The sequence below is a fragment of the Prenolepis imparis genome, unplaced genomic scaffold, assembly GCF_030444845.1.
Source record: "Prenolepis imparis isolate NDT839.2.m4 unplaced genomic scaffold, iyPreImpa1.0 SCAF_3, whole genome shotgun sequence".
In the NCBI taxonomy this organism is placed as follows: Eukaryota; Metazoa; Arthropoda; class Insecta; order Hymenoptera; family Formicidae; genus Prenolepis; species Prenolepis imparis.
This window is the reverse complement of record NW_028141161.1, coordinates 6,428,398-6,442,715: the sequence shown is the minus strand read 5'-3', so window position 1 is coordinate 6,442,715 and position 14,318 is coordinate 6,428,398. Positions and strand designations below refer to the sequence as shown.

Sequence of the window (14,318 nt, the reverse complement as noted above, 5' to 3'; positions counted from 1 at the left end):
ACAAAATGGGATTTATTTTTACATTAACAAGAAAATACATTATTTTATAGCACGCAAAGAAAAGCAAAGAAAGACTATAAAAAAGCATAGACATAGTGTATATAGACCAAACATGAGGCACGAAACCTGAGCCTTGAACGATTAAATTATGTTACACGTTACTTATGCGTTGACACATCTTTCAAGTTCTTCTTCTTTTTCGAGCCACTTATTAACTTCATTCAGTCTTCTGATAAACTAAAACCATTCAGTGACACACACTGCACTATAAATTACAATATTATACATACTATACGATAACTATATTCATTACTGCAACAGCATGATCACATATATTGCTAAACGAACACGAACGGTCTGCATAAAAAACACGACTTTTTATTATTAACAAAGAATATATTTTAATTTTAGAGAATGTTCTAGAAACATTTAAGAATATATCTGTTAAGAGAAATTTTATAGTATACAGTCCTCTTAAGAATACATTTTTTTTCAATGCAGAAAGGTGTTTTAATATACATAAGAGCGATTCAAAATATGCAGCACTATTTACATATGCAAGATATATCAATCGTCGAATATCTCTTAAGAGTCGAGAAATGATCAATCACTATAACGAGTATCTTAATTATCAGTAAGTCTGCTGTAAATTTTCGATAGCGCGCGCTATTTGAGCAAGTAAATAATGATGCTAAATGATTCTAATGAATCAAAAAACGCGATAGTATCTCATGTACAATCGCGTGCAGCAACCAATAAGACGGACAGTATATTTATACACAAACTTTGTTGAGAATATCTTACAATATCATCAGATCTTAGAAACGGCTGAACCGGGCTCTTAATGGGATTAATCGATAATTAATGTTCGTTTTAAAAATAAAATTGTCTTTATTTTTGTTCTGCAGATTCTATAAATAAAGATATTACGATCCAAAATCTGAACTAATATATCAATATCATAATAAAGAAATAAAAGAAGTAAAAAAATATAACTCAAGAAATGAAATGAAATCAATCAACAATCGTACGCACTAGCGGATCCGGGAGGGGGGGGATTGGAGTTAAACCCCCCCCCTTGGAAATTAAAAAAAACAGTTTTGCTGAATTTGTTTAAAAAATATAAGTAAAGAAAAACAAACATCTATCGACGTCGTTAATCCTGGAATAAAAGCTAATCATGAAACCAAAAATATTAAATAAAATAATTTTGCAAACCCCCCCCCCCCCCCCCCATATCGACGTCAGGATCCGTTAGTGATCGTACGTATCATAATCCAATTTTATAACAAACATGTGCAATTTACAATTTGAAATTATTATCGGATTTATATCGATTAATAGATTTCAAGGGGAAACTACGATTTCCGTGGCGCGCAGATTTGACTATGAATTCTTGATAAATGGATCATTTGGAACAAAAGTTTATAAGTGGTAATAGTTGCTATCGCTTGTAGTTTCGGAGATATCTTCTTTTATCGCAATATTTAAAAAGCGAAATAACTTGCATAAGTAAATTTTTGGAAGAACCATATTACTATACGATTTTGAAGGTCGAAACAGAAAAACCCAAACAAACACAAACTCAAAAAAACCTAAACAAAACTTACTGATGCGAGAGTTATTTCGTTTTTTAAATGTTGTGATGAAATAAGATTGATATTGCTCAAACTACGAAATCGATTCATTCTCGTTCATATATTTAATCTTGTTCCATTACTAATATCTCCTTTTATATACTTTCATAATTTAAAATCAGAAATAGATTTGGCTTAAGTTATAGGGACGGATGTTCTATATGAGAAGATCCCAACTTTAATTTTTCATAACATGGCAAAAAAGTAAGATATCGAAATAAAATAAATGCATTTTATAAGGGATGAACAATACATTCGTGACATCTGATCATAATTTCCAGATAACGTTAATCTTTTTTACAAAAAATCTCAAATATCGCAAAAAAAGCCATTTTATGCATATTAAACCTGAATTATTTCGGAAACCTGACGTGCTGGTGAAAATTGACTTGCGGCATCGTTCTCAGCATCCAAAAATCTATAAGAAATACCGTGTTTAAAATAATGTCTAAATATGGGTTTAAAATAATAAAAAAAATATTTTTAAAAGTTTTTTAAAATTAGTGTTATTAATTACATATATGCAATGCACCATTTTCTTCACCTTTAAAAATTGTTTCTTCTAATAAATAGTCTAATAAATAATTCTAATAAATAATAAAATAAGTTCATTTCAAATAAGTACTCACAATGGAACTTTTTCACAGATATACACACATTTTACACATGTATCTCACTCACGTATCTTATCCTGTGATTGCATTATTCAAAAAACAGCCTAAGAATGAATGTCATTTCATCATTCAAATACAAACAAGTGAAGAATAAATATGTCTAAATAATATTGCCGTTATTAAACAGTGTAGCAAAAACGGAAGCAATGATAAAGCGATCATGAACCGAACCCCAAACTGCGTCAGGCGCAAAAATACATTCGATTGTAAGAACTTCGAATTTTTGTTCGAACAAAAAATTGACGCACATTGCGCGCTATACATGACAGTTGTTTGTCAACAACAAACCGGATTTATAGAATGCACGGTCTTACATACAGATTTTGAAACTCAGGTCGATTTTGGTGATAGAGATAATTTCCAAAAGTATCAATCAAATTATAGTGGTACTGTCCCTATACGTCGCTATTATCATAAAAAGTACCGCAAAAACATAATATAATTTATCATATGTAAAGACCAAAAATTGATCATTTATTGATATATAATTGACATTTACGATTTACTTTGTTATGAAAGGTGCTGTGGAAAAAAGCAGAGAGCGCAAAATCTTTTAAGTTCGAGTCCAGTATCATGCTAATACGTAACCTAAGGGATCACAATTCAGTTCGGATTGCTGCACAATTCGTTTATGCTTATTGTACTGACTTGGAATGACATTCACGATTTTAGATTGCAGTGTCAGTGTTGTATGAAAACACTAATAAACTTTGATGGTTAGATTAGGACTAAGTTGCATCTATTTACTATTTCCCCGTCCTTGTCCCACACAATAAACACTGATCAACTGCAGCGACTTATAAAGCAAACTATATTTTTATTAAAGAAGAGAATTTTCCCCACCACTAGAGTTTCAGGACCTATATTTAAAACCATGATAAAGTGCCTTCCAACTTCCAACATACACAGTGTTGTATCTCGATTTGATGTAATTGGGATAGACTTCAATAACAGGACGTAATTGCGTATTGAACTTTTTATTCTATACATTAACCTCGATACTCTACTGCCGCGCTTGGCATGCTTCTTCCCTGTAGGTAAACGACAACGCGCCGCGCACGATACGAAAACCGTACTACAATAGTTCTCCCATGCTTATTTTAATATTGCAATGAGCTTGTCATTCACGTTCTGATATAGTCCTGTAATCGCGATGGTGGTCGACGCGGTCTGTTTGACCGTCGTACAGGTTCGGGTGGAGTCTCAATCTGTACTGCTTCCGGGTCCGGTGCTTCTACGTCGGCCTGTTGATTGTTTCGTTCTGGCTGATTTATTGGAATTTGTACCAAGTCTTCGATAGCTGATCTCTGTATTCCTGAACTGGATTCGGGTTCATCGTTTGTTTCTGGTGCAAACGATACCGATTTCCTCGGCTGTATCTCAGTCCGTCGCAACTGATGTGGCGTTTAAATGTGTAACCATCATCTAGTTCGACTAGATAGTGGAGTTGACCGAATTCTTTTTTAATTGTTCCCAACTTCCATTGTTTCTTGTTGTTTGCATAATAACGTGCTTGTACGCGTTCTCCCACGCTTAATTGTCGAGCTGATTGGGCTGGAACAATGGACTTCTGGAACTTGGTAGGCTTGAGTGCATCTAATTGGATACGAATTTGTCGTTGTAAGTATTGTTCAGCTGGTGTTTTTTCATTAATCAGGAGTGTCGCTCGATATCGAAAAAGTATTTCTCAAATTTTCTGACGCATTGATAATGGTTCGTTGACCATGGTTCTGACAAGTAACACTACTCAAGTGCCATTCGCCGATATTCTTGAAACTTTGCACACACGTAGTACATCGAAAAACATTAAACACGTGTTTTTTTATTTTGGCTAACAAGGCGTTTTAAGGACGGGTATTGTACCACTATCTTGCCTTCACTGGTCGGGTATAGTACCACTATCTTGCCTTCACTGGCTAGACTGGGTAGACCTTCCCATTGTCTGCGTGTTACTTGTGAGTCTGTTCTTGAGAGTCTGGATGTTTCTTTAAGCTAATCCGTTCGTGGCAGGATGACCTGGTGCAATGTACTTCTGGAATATTCCTGCTCCTTTACAGAATTCTTTGAATTCCTCACTGGTAAAATTTGTTGCATTGTCTGATACCATAACATCTGGGAATCCATGTCGTGCGAAGATGTCTTTGAGTATTTCAATGGTTGATGCTGAAGTTGGTGCCGTTGAACATGGTTCGATTTCCGCCCATTTTGATTTGGCGTCGATAATTACGAGGAAGTGGTAACCTTGGAAGGGTCCTGCATAATCGATGTGTATGCGCTGCCAGTTATTCTCTGGTTCCTCCCACGGGTGTAATGGCGCTTTGGCAGGACTGCTTGCCATATTAGCACATGCCAAGCATGCGCGAACTACTCGCTCGATGTCTTTGTCAATTGATTTCCAGTAAACGTAGCGGCGAGCAAGCTGTTTCATTTTCAAAATCCCGATGTGGGTACGATGGAGTTTTTGTAAGATAGCAGCTTGTAATGTCATTGGAATAACAACGCGTTGTCCTCTGAATATAATGTCATTGTCAATTGTGAACTCGGACTCCGTTGTACTCTCTTCGCGTAATTCCTGTAAAATTTTTGAAAGATGTTGATCCTTACGTGTTTCTTCGCGAATTGATTTGAATGATAAGTTTTGCGTTGAGATCCGGAGTATCGACTCTTCACAAAGTAAATGGACCTCTTCGTTTATTACTCTGTCTGTGTGTGGTTTTTGTTTGATCGGGGTTCTCGACAAACAGTCAGCGTTTGTATTTTCAGAACCTTTCTTGAATTCGACTTTATAATTAAATCCTGATAAAAAAGTTGCGTATCGCTGCAACCGAGCTGATGTCATTCCTAGAAGTTTTGCATTTTGATGAAATATTCGCACCAAGGGTCGATTATCCGTGATAAGTTTAAATGGCCGTGCGAACAAGTATTGAAAAAAATGGTCAACTGCGAATACAATAGCTAATGCTTCTCTGTCGAGTTGAGAGTAATTTTGTTCTGCCTGCGTCAATGACCTAGATGCAAACGCAATTGGTCTTTCTTGATTGTGCGATAGAATACCAGCAATGCCGGTTGGACTTGCGTCGCATGCGAGTTGAATAGGCAGCTCCGGATTAAAAGGCATGAGAACTCGGTCACTTGCAATTTCTTGTTTTAACCGCGTAAAAGTTGTTTCACATTGTGCCGTCCATTTGAATATTGCATTCTTCTTTAGTAGTTGACGTAAGGGCGTTGTGATAGTCGAAATGTTCGGGATAAATCGCGCATAATACGTAACCATTCCCAGGAACCTTCTTACGTCGTCGTTCGATGTTGGCCTTGGCATCTTAACAATAGCTGTGACTTTTTCTTGTGCCTTAGAAATTTTGTTACATTCGATTATATGTCCCAAAATTTCGATACGTTCTTGAAACAATGAGCACTTCCGTCGGTTGAGGTGTAAGTCAAAATCTCGTAGTCGGTTGAGGCACTTGATTAAATTTGCTTTGCATTCCTCTTCCGTCTCTCCGTGTACAATAATGTCATCAAAATATGACTCCGTTTTGGGAACTTCTCGCAGAATTTGATCTATAATCCGATTAAATTCTGCTGGCGCCGTCTTGATGCCGAATGATAATCGATTCATTCGATAAATGCCTCGATGTGTTGATATAGTTCGAATTACGCTTGATTGTTCGTCGACTGTAATGTGTAAATACGCCTTGAATATATCTAACCGGCAGAAATAGCGGGAGTTCTGTAGACTGTTAAAGATATCGTCGATCTTCCTGATTGGGTAGTGTGCATCAGTGAGCCGTTCGTTTACTCCTGTTTTGAAATCGACGCACAACCGCACCCCTCCGTCTATTTTTGGAATGACCACTAATGGTGATCCCCAGTCACTGGTTTCTGATTTTGATATTATTCCTGCTGCTTCGAGCAAATCAAGCTCTTTTTCCACCCGGCTGCAGAATGCGTGTGGAATATCGCGTGCACGATGGAAAACTGGTGTTACGTTATTGCGCAGTTTCAATGTTACTTTGAATTTTGGCACACATCCAATCTTCTCTTCGAACACATCTGGGTACTCAGCAATAATTTCATTGGTTTGATCACTGTTTTTGATTGAGTATGTTGATGTTCCAGTTGAGTATTGCTGATCGATTTCGTTTAGATTTATTCCTAGCCGTCGAATCCAAACTCGGCCCACTAGAACTGTGTATTCTTCCGGTACAATATAAATTTCGTCTCGTATCGACTTACCATTATGATTGACATTTACTTTAACTTTCCCATCGGGTACAAACACGTTCTGTGTATATGAACGAAATCCTATCGTCACGGTTTGTAATGGAGCGTTAATCTTTAGCTTTGTAAATTGGTCTCTCGGTAAGAATGTATATCCTGAGCCAGAGTCGACTTCGAATTTAATTGGTTTCCCTTCGATATTGATGTACGTGTGGTAACGCTCAGTGTCCATTGCCATGGGTTGATGATTCTGATAAATGTCGATTATGTGTTGTATACCATACTGATTGTATGCTGCTTCGTCTAGAACTTGATTTGTTGATTTTTGATTTGATTTAGACTTCTTGTCAAGCAATGAACGAATACAAACCTTGACAATGTGCCCGCTTTTGCTACAGCCTGAGCATTTGAGGTTAATTTTCTCTGTTCTACACTCTTTCGTTATGTGGTTGTCTCTTCCGCATCTGAGACATAATCCATCGATGCCTAATTCATCGTAGTCGATCCTTGATTTGTACTGCTTTTCTGTTTTGACCTTTTCTTTGGGACGCTGCTGAGATCGGCTGCGGTTCTTTTGCTTAAATTTTTGATTGATTTTATTAATGTCCGTTACAGATGGAGTTGATATTTTCTGACTTAGCTCCTTTGAGTCGATTTTTGAAGCTTCCAGAGCGATGGCCTTGGATACAATGTCATTGAAATTTGATGTTTTAGACTGCAACAGTTGTTCTCTGATGCTATTATCCTGGATTCCACGAATAAATTGCGCTCGGAGTAATATATCTGCAATTGATTCCCTACAATTTTACATGGAGAAATAAATTCGCAATCTCCGATGTCACTCCTTAATGTCGCGATGTATTCGACAATTGATTGTTGCTGTGTCTGATATTTTGATAAAAATTGATGTTGAGCTACCAGGACATTTTTCTTTGGTGCTAAATGTTTTTCCAATAGGTTCATCAGTTCTTCATATTTTAGCTCGCCTGGTATCTTCGGGGCTGCAAGTGCTGCAATCATATTGAAATTCTTTGCGCCAATTGAGTTGAGTAGTAATTTAGTGCAGTAGTCTTTATTGTTAATAATATTTTTTATTTCAAGATAATTTTCGAACCGCTGTTTGTAATTCCTGAATGATTCTTTTTTTTAATCGAAACTTTCAAAACTGGGTAGCAACACAGTACTGACATTAGTTCCCGCAGTATCTTCTCGCGGTGATTGCCTTGATTGTCTCTATTGCTGCTGATGAATTATTTGTTCAAGCATTGTCTTTTGAAATTGCATAAATTGATCAAATTGTTCAAGATTTGTGTCATCTGTGTAGAGACACAATCATGCATTGATTTGAGGTTATTACTGGCCTTATTGTTTTTTGATGTTATGGATGTTACAGATGGACGTAATTCCAATACAATATACTGTTCACCTCGTCGCCAATTTGTTGTATCTCGATTTGATGTAATTGGGATAGACTTCAATAACAGGACGTAATTGCGTATTGAACTTTTTATTCTATACAACTATACATTAACCTCGACCCGATACTCTACTGCCGCGCTTGGCATGCTTCTTCCCTGTAGGTAAACGACAACGCGCCGCGCACGGTACGAAAACCGTACTACAATACACAGTGTACGATTAAATGCTTTCCAACTACGACACATGTTGACACAATCATATGCAGCTAAAATGTGTCCGACTGTGTCGTTGTTTTGTATTACTCCATAGATACAAACATTTTTATATTTGGTATCATTTTTCCTTTCTATGGAATGATATTCCGCAATAGGGTAGTCCAACAATGAACCATTGATACACTATGAACCATTGCGATATTTCGTAAATGTGACTTTGCCAGATTGTGCTGTTGTCATGCAACGACTCGCATTTGAACCCCTTCTCGACTCCCCAAACGATTGGCAAATCGCGTGAAAAACGGCCATGTGAGGCCATGTTTTATGAATTTTGGGTAACAAACTAAATTTTTTTTGTAAGCTTTGTACGCATTTTTCATGTTTTTGTTGTAATATCTATAATTTTTTTCATTATTCTATAGTTTTGCATATTTGGCTTTATAATTTTGTAAGCAATTTTTTTCTATTCCATTATTTTATCGTATTATTTTAGAGATCATCGTAAAAAAGGTTATATATAGTCTACAATAAACCATTTTGATGTGGTAAACAATGAACCATGGTTTTTATTGTTAACAACAGTTTATTTATTTTTTTTGTAACTGACTAGTTGCTACAATAAATAATAATCTAAAAAATCTGAGAAAAAGTCTGATTAAAAATAATAAGAATATTAAAAATTTGATTGTAAACTTCAAATAATAAAAACAACATATGTATATGATATCACACACATTTATATTGTATTTATGTGACATCAAATAATATTATATTTTTTTATAGATTTGAAAAACGTAAAGTAATATTGTGGAGTAAATTCTTTTTTATGTTGATTGGGTGAATATTCTGTATTCCTTGGGGTCCCAATAACCTTCCCTTTTAGATTTTAGACGTAAGTGTATACTTCAAACTATATTTATGTCTGATACATTTTCATTTGTGCACATTATACTACTATACAATAATATATTATAGTATAGTATAATATACTATACTATAATATTATAGTATAGTATAATATACTATAATATATGTATATTATAGTATAATATACATAATAAATTAAGTTAGCTTTAAATTCATACTATCCTAATCTTATTTATTATGTCTTATAATAATTACCTCTTCCCTAAATAAACATTTTAAAACATAATAAAACTAAAATAACTCTATTCACAGTATAACATATGTGGTTCATTGTTTACACACACCCTTGTATATGTACACAATGAACCATTTCACATGTTTTAAAATAAATTGAAATTGCGGTTAAACTTAAAAAATAACTTATGAGTTATCTTTTACATAAGGCTGGGTCTACAATAGGTGATTTAAGCCTTAAGCTTTAATAAATTGACAAATCACGGTCAAGTACGATGAGAATACTCGACCGTGATTGGTCAATTTCTTAAAGCTTAGGGCTTAAATCACCTATTGTAGACCCAGCCTTATGTAGCCAACTATAAATTCATAAACTGTATGCAAAAACACAGATTTCCAACTCAATAAATGAGAAAGATTTAAGCCTTTGAAATTTGCATGGTTCATTGTTGGACTACCTAACCCTAAACCTGAACTTAAACTTAAAAAAAACTTTAAAAACTTTTTAAAAAACTATGTAAAGTGATTGCACTTTGGCGATAAAAAGTAAAAAGGCTGCGTTCCAACTGCATCGACACTGTGTAAGATTGTGTTACGCAGTGTACGTATGACAGTGGGTGCTTTCCAGCAACGACACAGTGCGACACAGAGTATCATTCTATCTTCTTTCAATACGAGTGAACAACAAAGATAGAATGATACTCTGTGTCGCACTATGTCGTTGCTGGAAAGCACCCAGAGTTTCGTTGCTATAAAGTACCCATGCGTATTCCATCCAATGCAAATGCCATTCTTTGATTTTCGAAATAGACTTATGCATTACAATATTGTATTACACCAATTATATAGTGCTTAGATCAATAAATGTAAATATTCATGAAAATGTGTTTCGCGTAATAAGATAATGCTGCATATATTGATACGAAATTGCGCTATCATATATATTTTTTATTTTCCGTGCACAAATGTAATACGGCCTGCACTTTTTATTTTGACTTTATTGGCGCGAATATATATTCGAAATAATAAAGTCGACGAATAAATTTTAATTTCTTTTATTCGTGACGATCTCTCGTATTATATTGTATTACATATTTCTATATTCTATATATATCATTTTAAATATATGTATATACATATTAAAATAAAATAATCCAAGAAATTGTCAGATAGGTTGACACATACAAACACGCACGCACTCATAAACATTATCATATATGTATACATATAGAAATATAGACAAATATTTCACTTGTTTAATGTTGATTTTTATTTTACTTTGCATTACAAAAATTTTTTAAAAATAGAGATCATATAATAAAAAATGCAGACTGTTATAAACATTCTCTAAGTATATATGTAATATCTGCTATTTTGATGAATTCTGTCAGAAGATATCATTGCACTTTCGCCATTGAAATACTAAATATCAATTTGTTTTGTTTATTGGATTCCCAGAGATCATCAGAACTATCCTGTGTGAGCCACTGAAAGTCAATGTTCCAATATTCATCGACATACAAGTGCAGACATTACGCAAAAAAAATTAGTCCCTGCCGTAAAAATATTCATAAAATTTTGTCCGCCTTAAAAGCACTTCTAAAAAATGCGTTGAAAGCAAGTACTTATATTTCTTTAAGATGCATCGTTGAATCTATTTTTTTATCTTTGATATACAAATTTATTTAAATTTATTCCATTCCATTGTATTGTATTGTATTGTATTGTACTCCTCGATGACAATTTATCAGAAAGATTTTCCTTCTGATATAAACATCTAATATATATAAATAATAATCCAATAATTTGTATAGAAAAAGATTTGCTGAGTGTATCCACGTGATGAGAATCCTGACAAAGATAATCAAAAGGATCAAAAGAAAGTTTCAATTGCAAGATCGACGTACAAGAGCAATTCACTGTCACTAATCTTAAAAAGTGTGAACGATTGATATGAGTGCAGTTTCGACAGATGCACGGAGAGACATGGAAGGGAAAGAGCGGAGAGAAATTGCAATTTCCGGGAGAAGATCGTTAATACGTATATCGAGCAGTTAGCGACAACATCGTGCGAGCGCGATGAAAAGCTTGCAACAAGAATTAGTTGGTGGAAAATGACGTCATATGATTTTCCAATTAGCAATGAAAGGTAGTTGCTCGCAATTGCTATAGACGTATCGTAATACAGAATATTTAGATTTAGAGTGTATTAATATATATTTCAATATCGAAAAACAAAATATGATTTGAAAAAGTGTAATAAATAATTGAAATTGAAAACTCTCTATTTTGTTCCGCAAATTAAATTTTAAATATACAGAGTGAAGAATATACACCCATAAGAAGTTGCTGAAACTAAACGATTAGTTCTTCCTTCTACGACTTCAGAAAGGGTCCGTAAAATTTGTACGACAGCGCCACATTTGGCAAAACTATAAACTATAAAGCGTGAAAATGACAAATTATTCTTGCGATTTACAGCGTCATTTATCATTTTAGTGGTGTTCCTATTTTTAAAATAATTGTTATAGTGTTAAAATATACCGAAGACTCTCATTTTGTTATAATTTAATATATAAAAGCAAATATTTATTTCATTTCGATACCTGTCAAACAGGGTTTTCGTCCTTGATTAGGCTCAATTCAATTCGACATATACAATGTTATTTATTGCTTATCCAAACAAAAGGAGAGTTTTCGGTATATTTTACAGTCATGAAGAAGTCGGTTCTATATCGCGGTCACAAACCCTATTTTATTGAAAAACATTTTTATTTTAGCGTAAGTCGCAAGAATTTTCATGGTATATTTTCTCGCTTCTGACGACAATTCAAGATGGCTGCAGTGAGTATGCAGGAGCCTTAAAAGTCAAATATACGTTTTGTTAGATTTAATATGTTATATTTAATTTAAATACATATTTGTATATGTTCAATTAACAAAATAATATTTAGTTGAAAGGTTTAGTCAAATCAACAAATTTTTTTTTCAGTGTACTTACAAGAGCCAACTTTATTTAAAAATATGAAATCAATACTAGTTACTAGAAGATAATTTCTGTTATATGTGAGAACATATAAGAGAAACAAAAGGAGAGGATACATAACAAATTAATGATATATTTTATTTTATTTGAACATATATAAATATACATAGAGCAGTCATGAAGAAGTTAAATTTTTATATGTAGTTATATATACACATGTAGGCGGCCGACGCTTAAAATGTAACAATTTAACAATATTGAATCAATTAAGCAATTGTACTTTTTATATCGCGAAACTTCGCATGATCTATAATACAATTTTTTATTAGTTGTTCGTTACTCTATTAACATAAATGTCAAAATGTTTCTTTCATTGCGAATGTGTAATCTTATTAATGATACAAATAGATAGGCGAAGAGAGAACGACAGAAAATACTTCGAATTGATATAAATGACTGCATATATAATTTTCACGAATTCCTCGTGGAGATTGAAACAGAGTTATTAACTCTTTTAAAAGTGATTTGTACAACATTTACTATTTTACGTGATACAGTATATAGCAATATGACTAATATTTTTCAACGAGTTTTTATGTCAAAATTTCACTTTAGTAAGTAATTTATTTCTTATTTTTTATTGTAATAAATTATTTAATTTATTTAATATATTTCGGAAATTCTGTGGAATCTTTGTATAATTCTTTGCGACGTTATACTTCCTCTTATATTCAACTTCCATTTGCTCTTGAAAGAGCTAATTTGCCATTATGCTAGTAATAAAAATAACACGACAATAATGCGGCGTTGGCAGCTTACTGTGAAAAAGAGACACGACGAAAACATGTATTGTTTGAGATCAATAATCTTGTACGGAATCATAATTGTTGTACGGAGGTGGGTCGGGTCGACCCTCCGGAATACGATATTTCTCCTCTACCTCCTGATCGTTATCATCTTCATACTTGACGGCGGTGAAGTATGAGCCCGATGTCGCAAACGTGTTGCTGTAATCTGGATAATCTAAAAAGTAATTTAATATTATTAATTTAATTTAATATTAACATGTTTTCATCTTCTTATGTACATATTAATTGCTTTCTTTAAACATGTTTGTCTTTTTATTAAAGATACTTACCGTCCAAAGGTTCTTCCTTAATTCGGATCTCTTTCGTGTCCTCATCCTGACGATCGCCACGATCCTTTCTGTCCCTACGATCGCGATCCCTGTCTCGCTTGTCCCGCTTACGTTCCCTATCGCGATCGCGATCGTTGCTTCGCGAGCGTCGTCTTTTGCGATCCCGATCGCGATCGCGATCGCGGTCTCTCCTATCTCTCCCATCGCGCGGTCGTTCGATCTCCTCAATATCAGGATCCGGCAATCGGTCGCGACTTCGCCTACGCTTATTACGATCACGCGATCTACTTCTGGTTCTTCGTTTGCGATCACGTGATCTGCGACGTTCCCTATCCACACGATCACGATCTCTATAAAGCGATTAAATATCATAATTTGTATAATCTCTCTTTTTAGGTTCGTCACTTCCTGTCTTTTGTTATCTCTTTTCTCCGTCCTTACCTGTCTCTGTCGAGGCCGCGTCCTGAAGTCTCCCTCTCACGTTCCAAGCGATATCGTTCTCTTTCCCTCTCATTATCCTCTCGTCCCGAATGCTTGATGTTGACATCGGGGCCACCCCTACGAGTGCCACCTAGGCCGCCGCCGAGTTTTCGGGGCAACCAACCTTTTACCGTTCTCGCACGCTCGACATCGACCAATACTCTGCGACCATCTATTTTCTTACCATCCGCATGCTTATACGCAGCTAAAAGGTACCGATCAGAAATTACTGTTCGCCGGTGGATTTATGCGCCTGAATATTTTATGTCTACAGCAAGACCATCTACGTCCCGACGAAAGGGCAAAAATCTGGAAAACCTAATCGAATAAGATTTCTGGATCCTACGGATCTCTTGAAATTGGTTGATCTCAAAATCCCGAATTGTCTAAAGTCAAACTCATTATTGGATTCAAGAATCGTAGTACTCTGCGTTGATACCACTGCTT

The 14,318-nt window shown here is 34.8% G+C and overlaps 1 protein-coding gene across 1 annotated transcript in view; it reads right to left on the bottom strand.

The window, feature by feature from the left end:
* Positions 1 to 12,370: 12,370 nt before the first annotated feature.
* Snrnp-u1-70k (small ribonucleoprotein particle U1 subunit 70K) overlaps positions 12,371 to 14,318 on the bottom strand; it is a 7,470-nt gene continuing 5,522 nt past the window's right edge. Inside the window, 3 exon segments of the mRNA XM_083033124.1 lie at positions 12,371 to 13,276; positions 13,392 to 13,741; positions 13,833 to 14,076. Of these exon segments, the coding sequence (XP_082889250.1) occupies positions 13,113 to 13,276; positions 13,392 to 13,741; positions 13,833 to 14,076 (758 nt within the window). The 3' untranslated portion in view covers positions 12,371 to 13,112.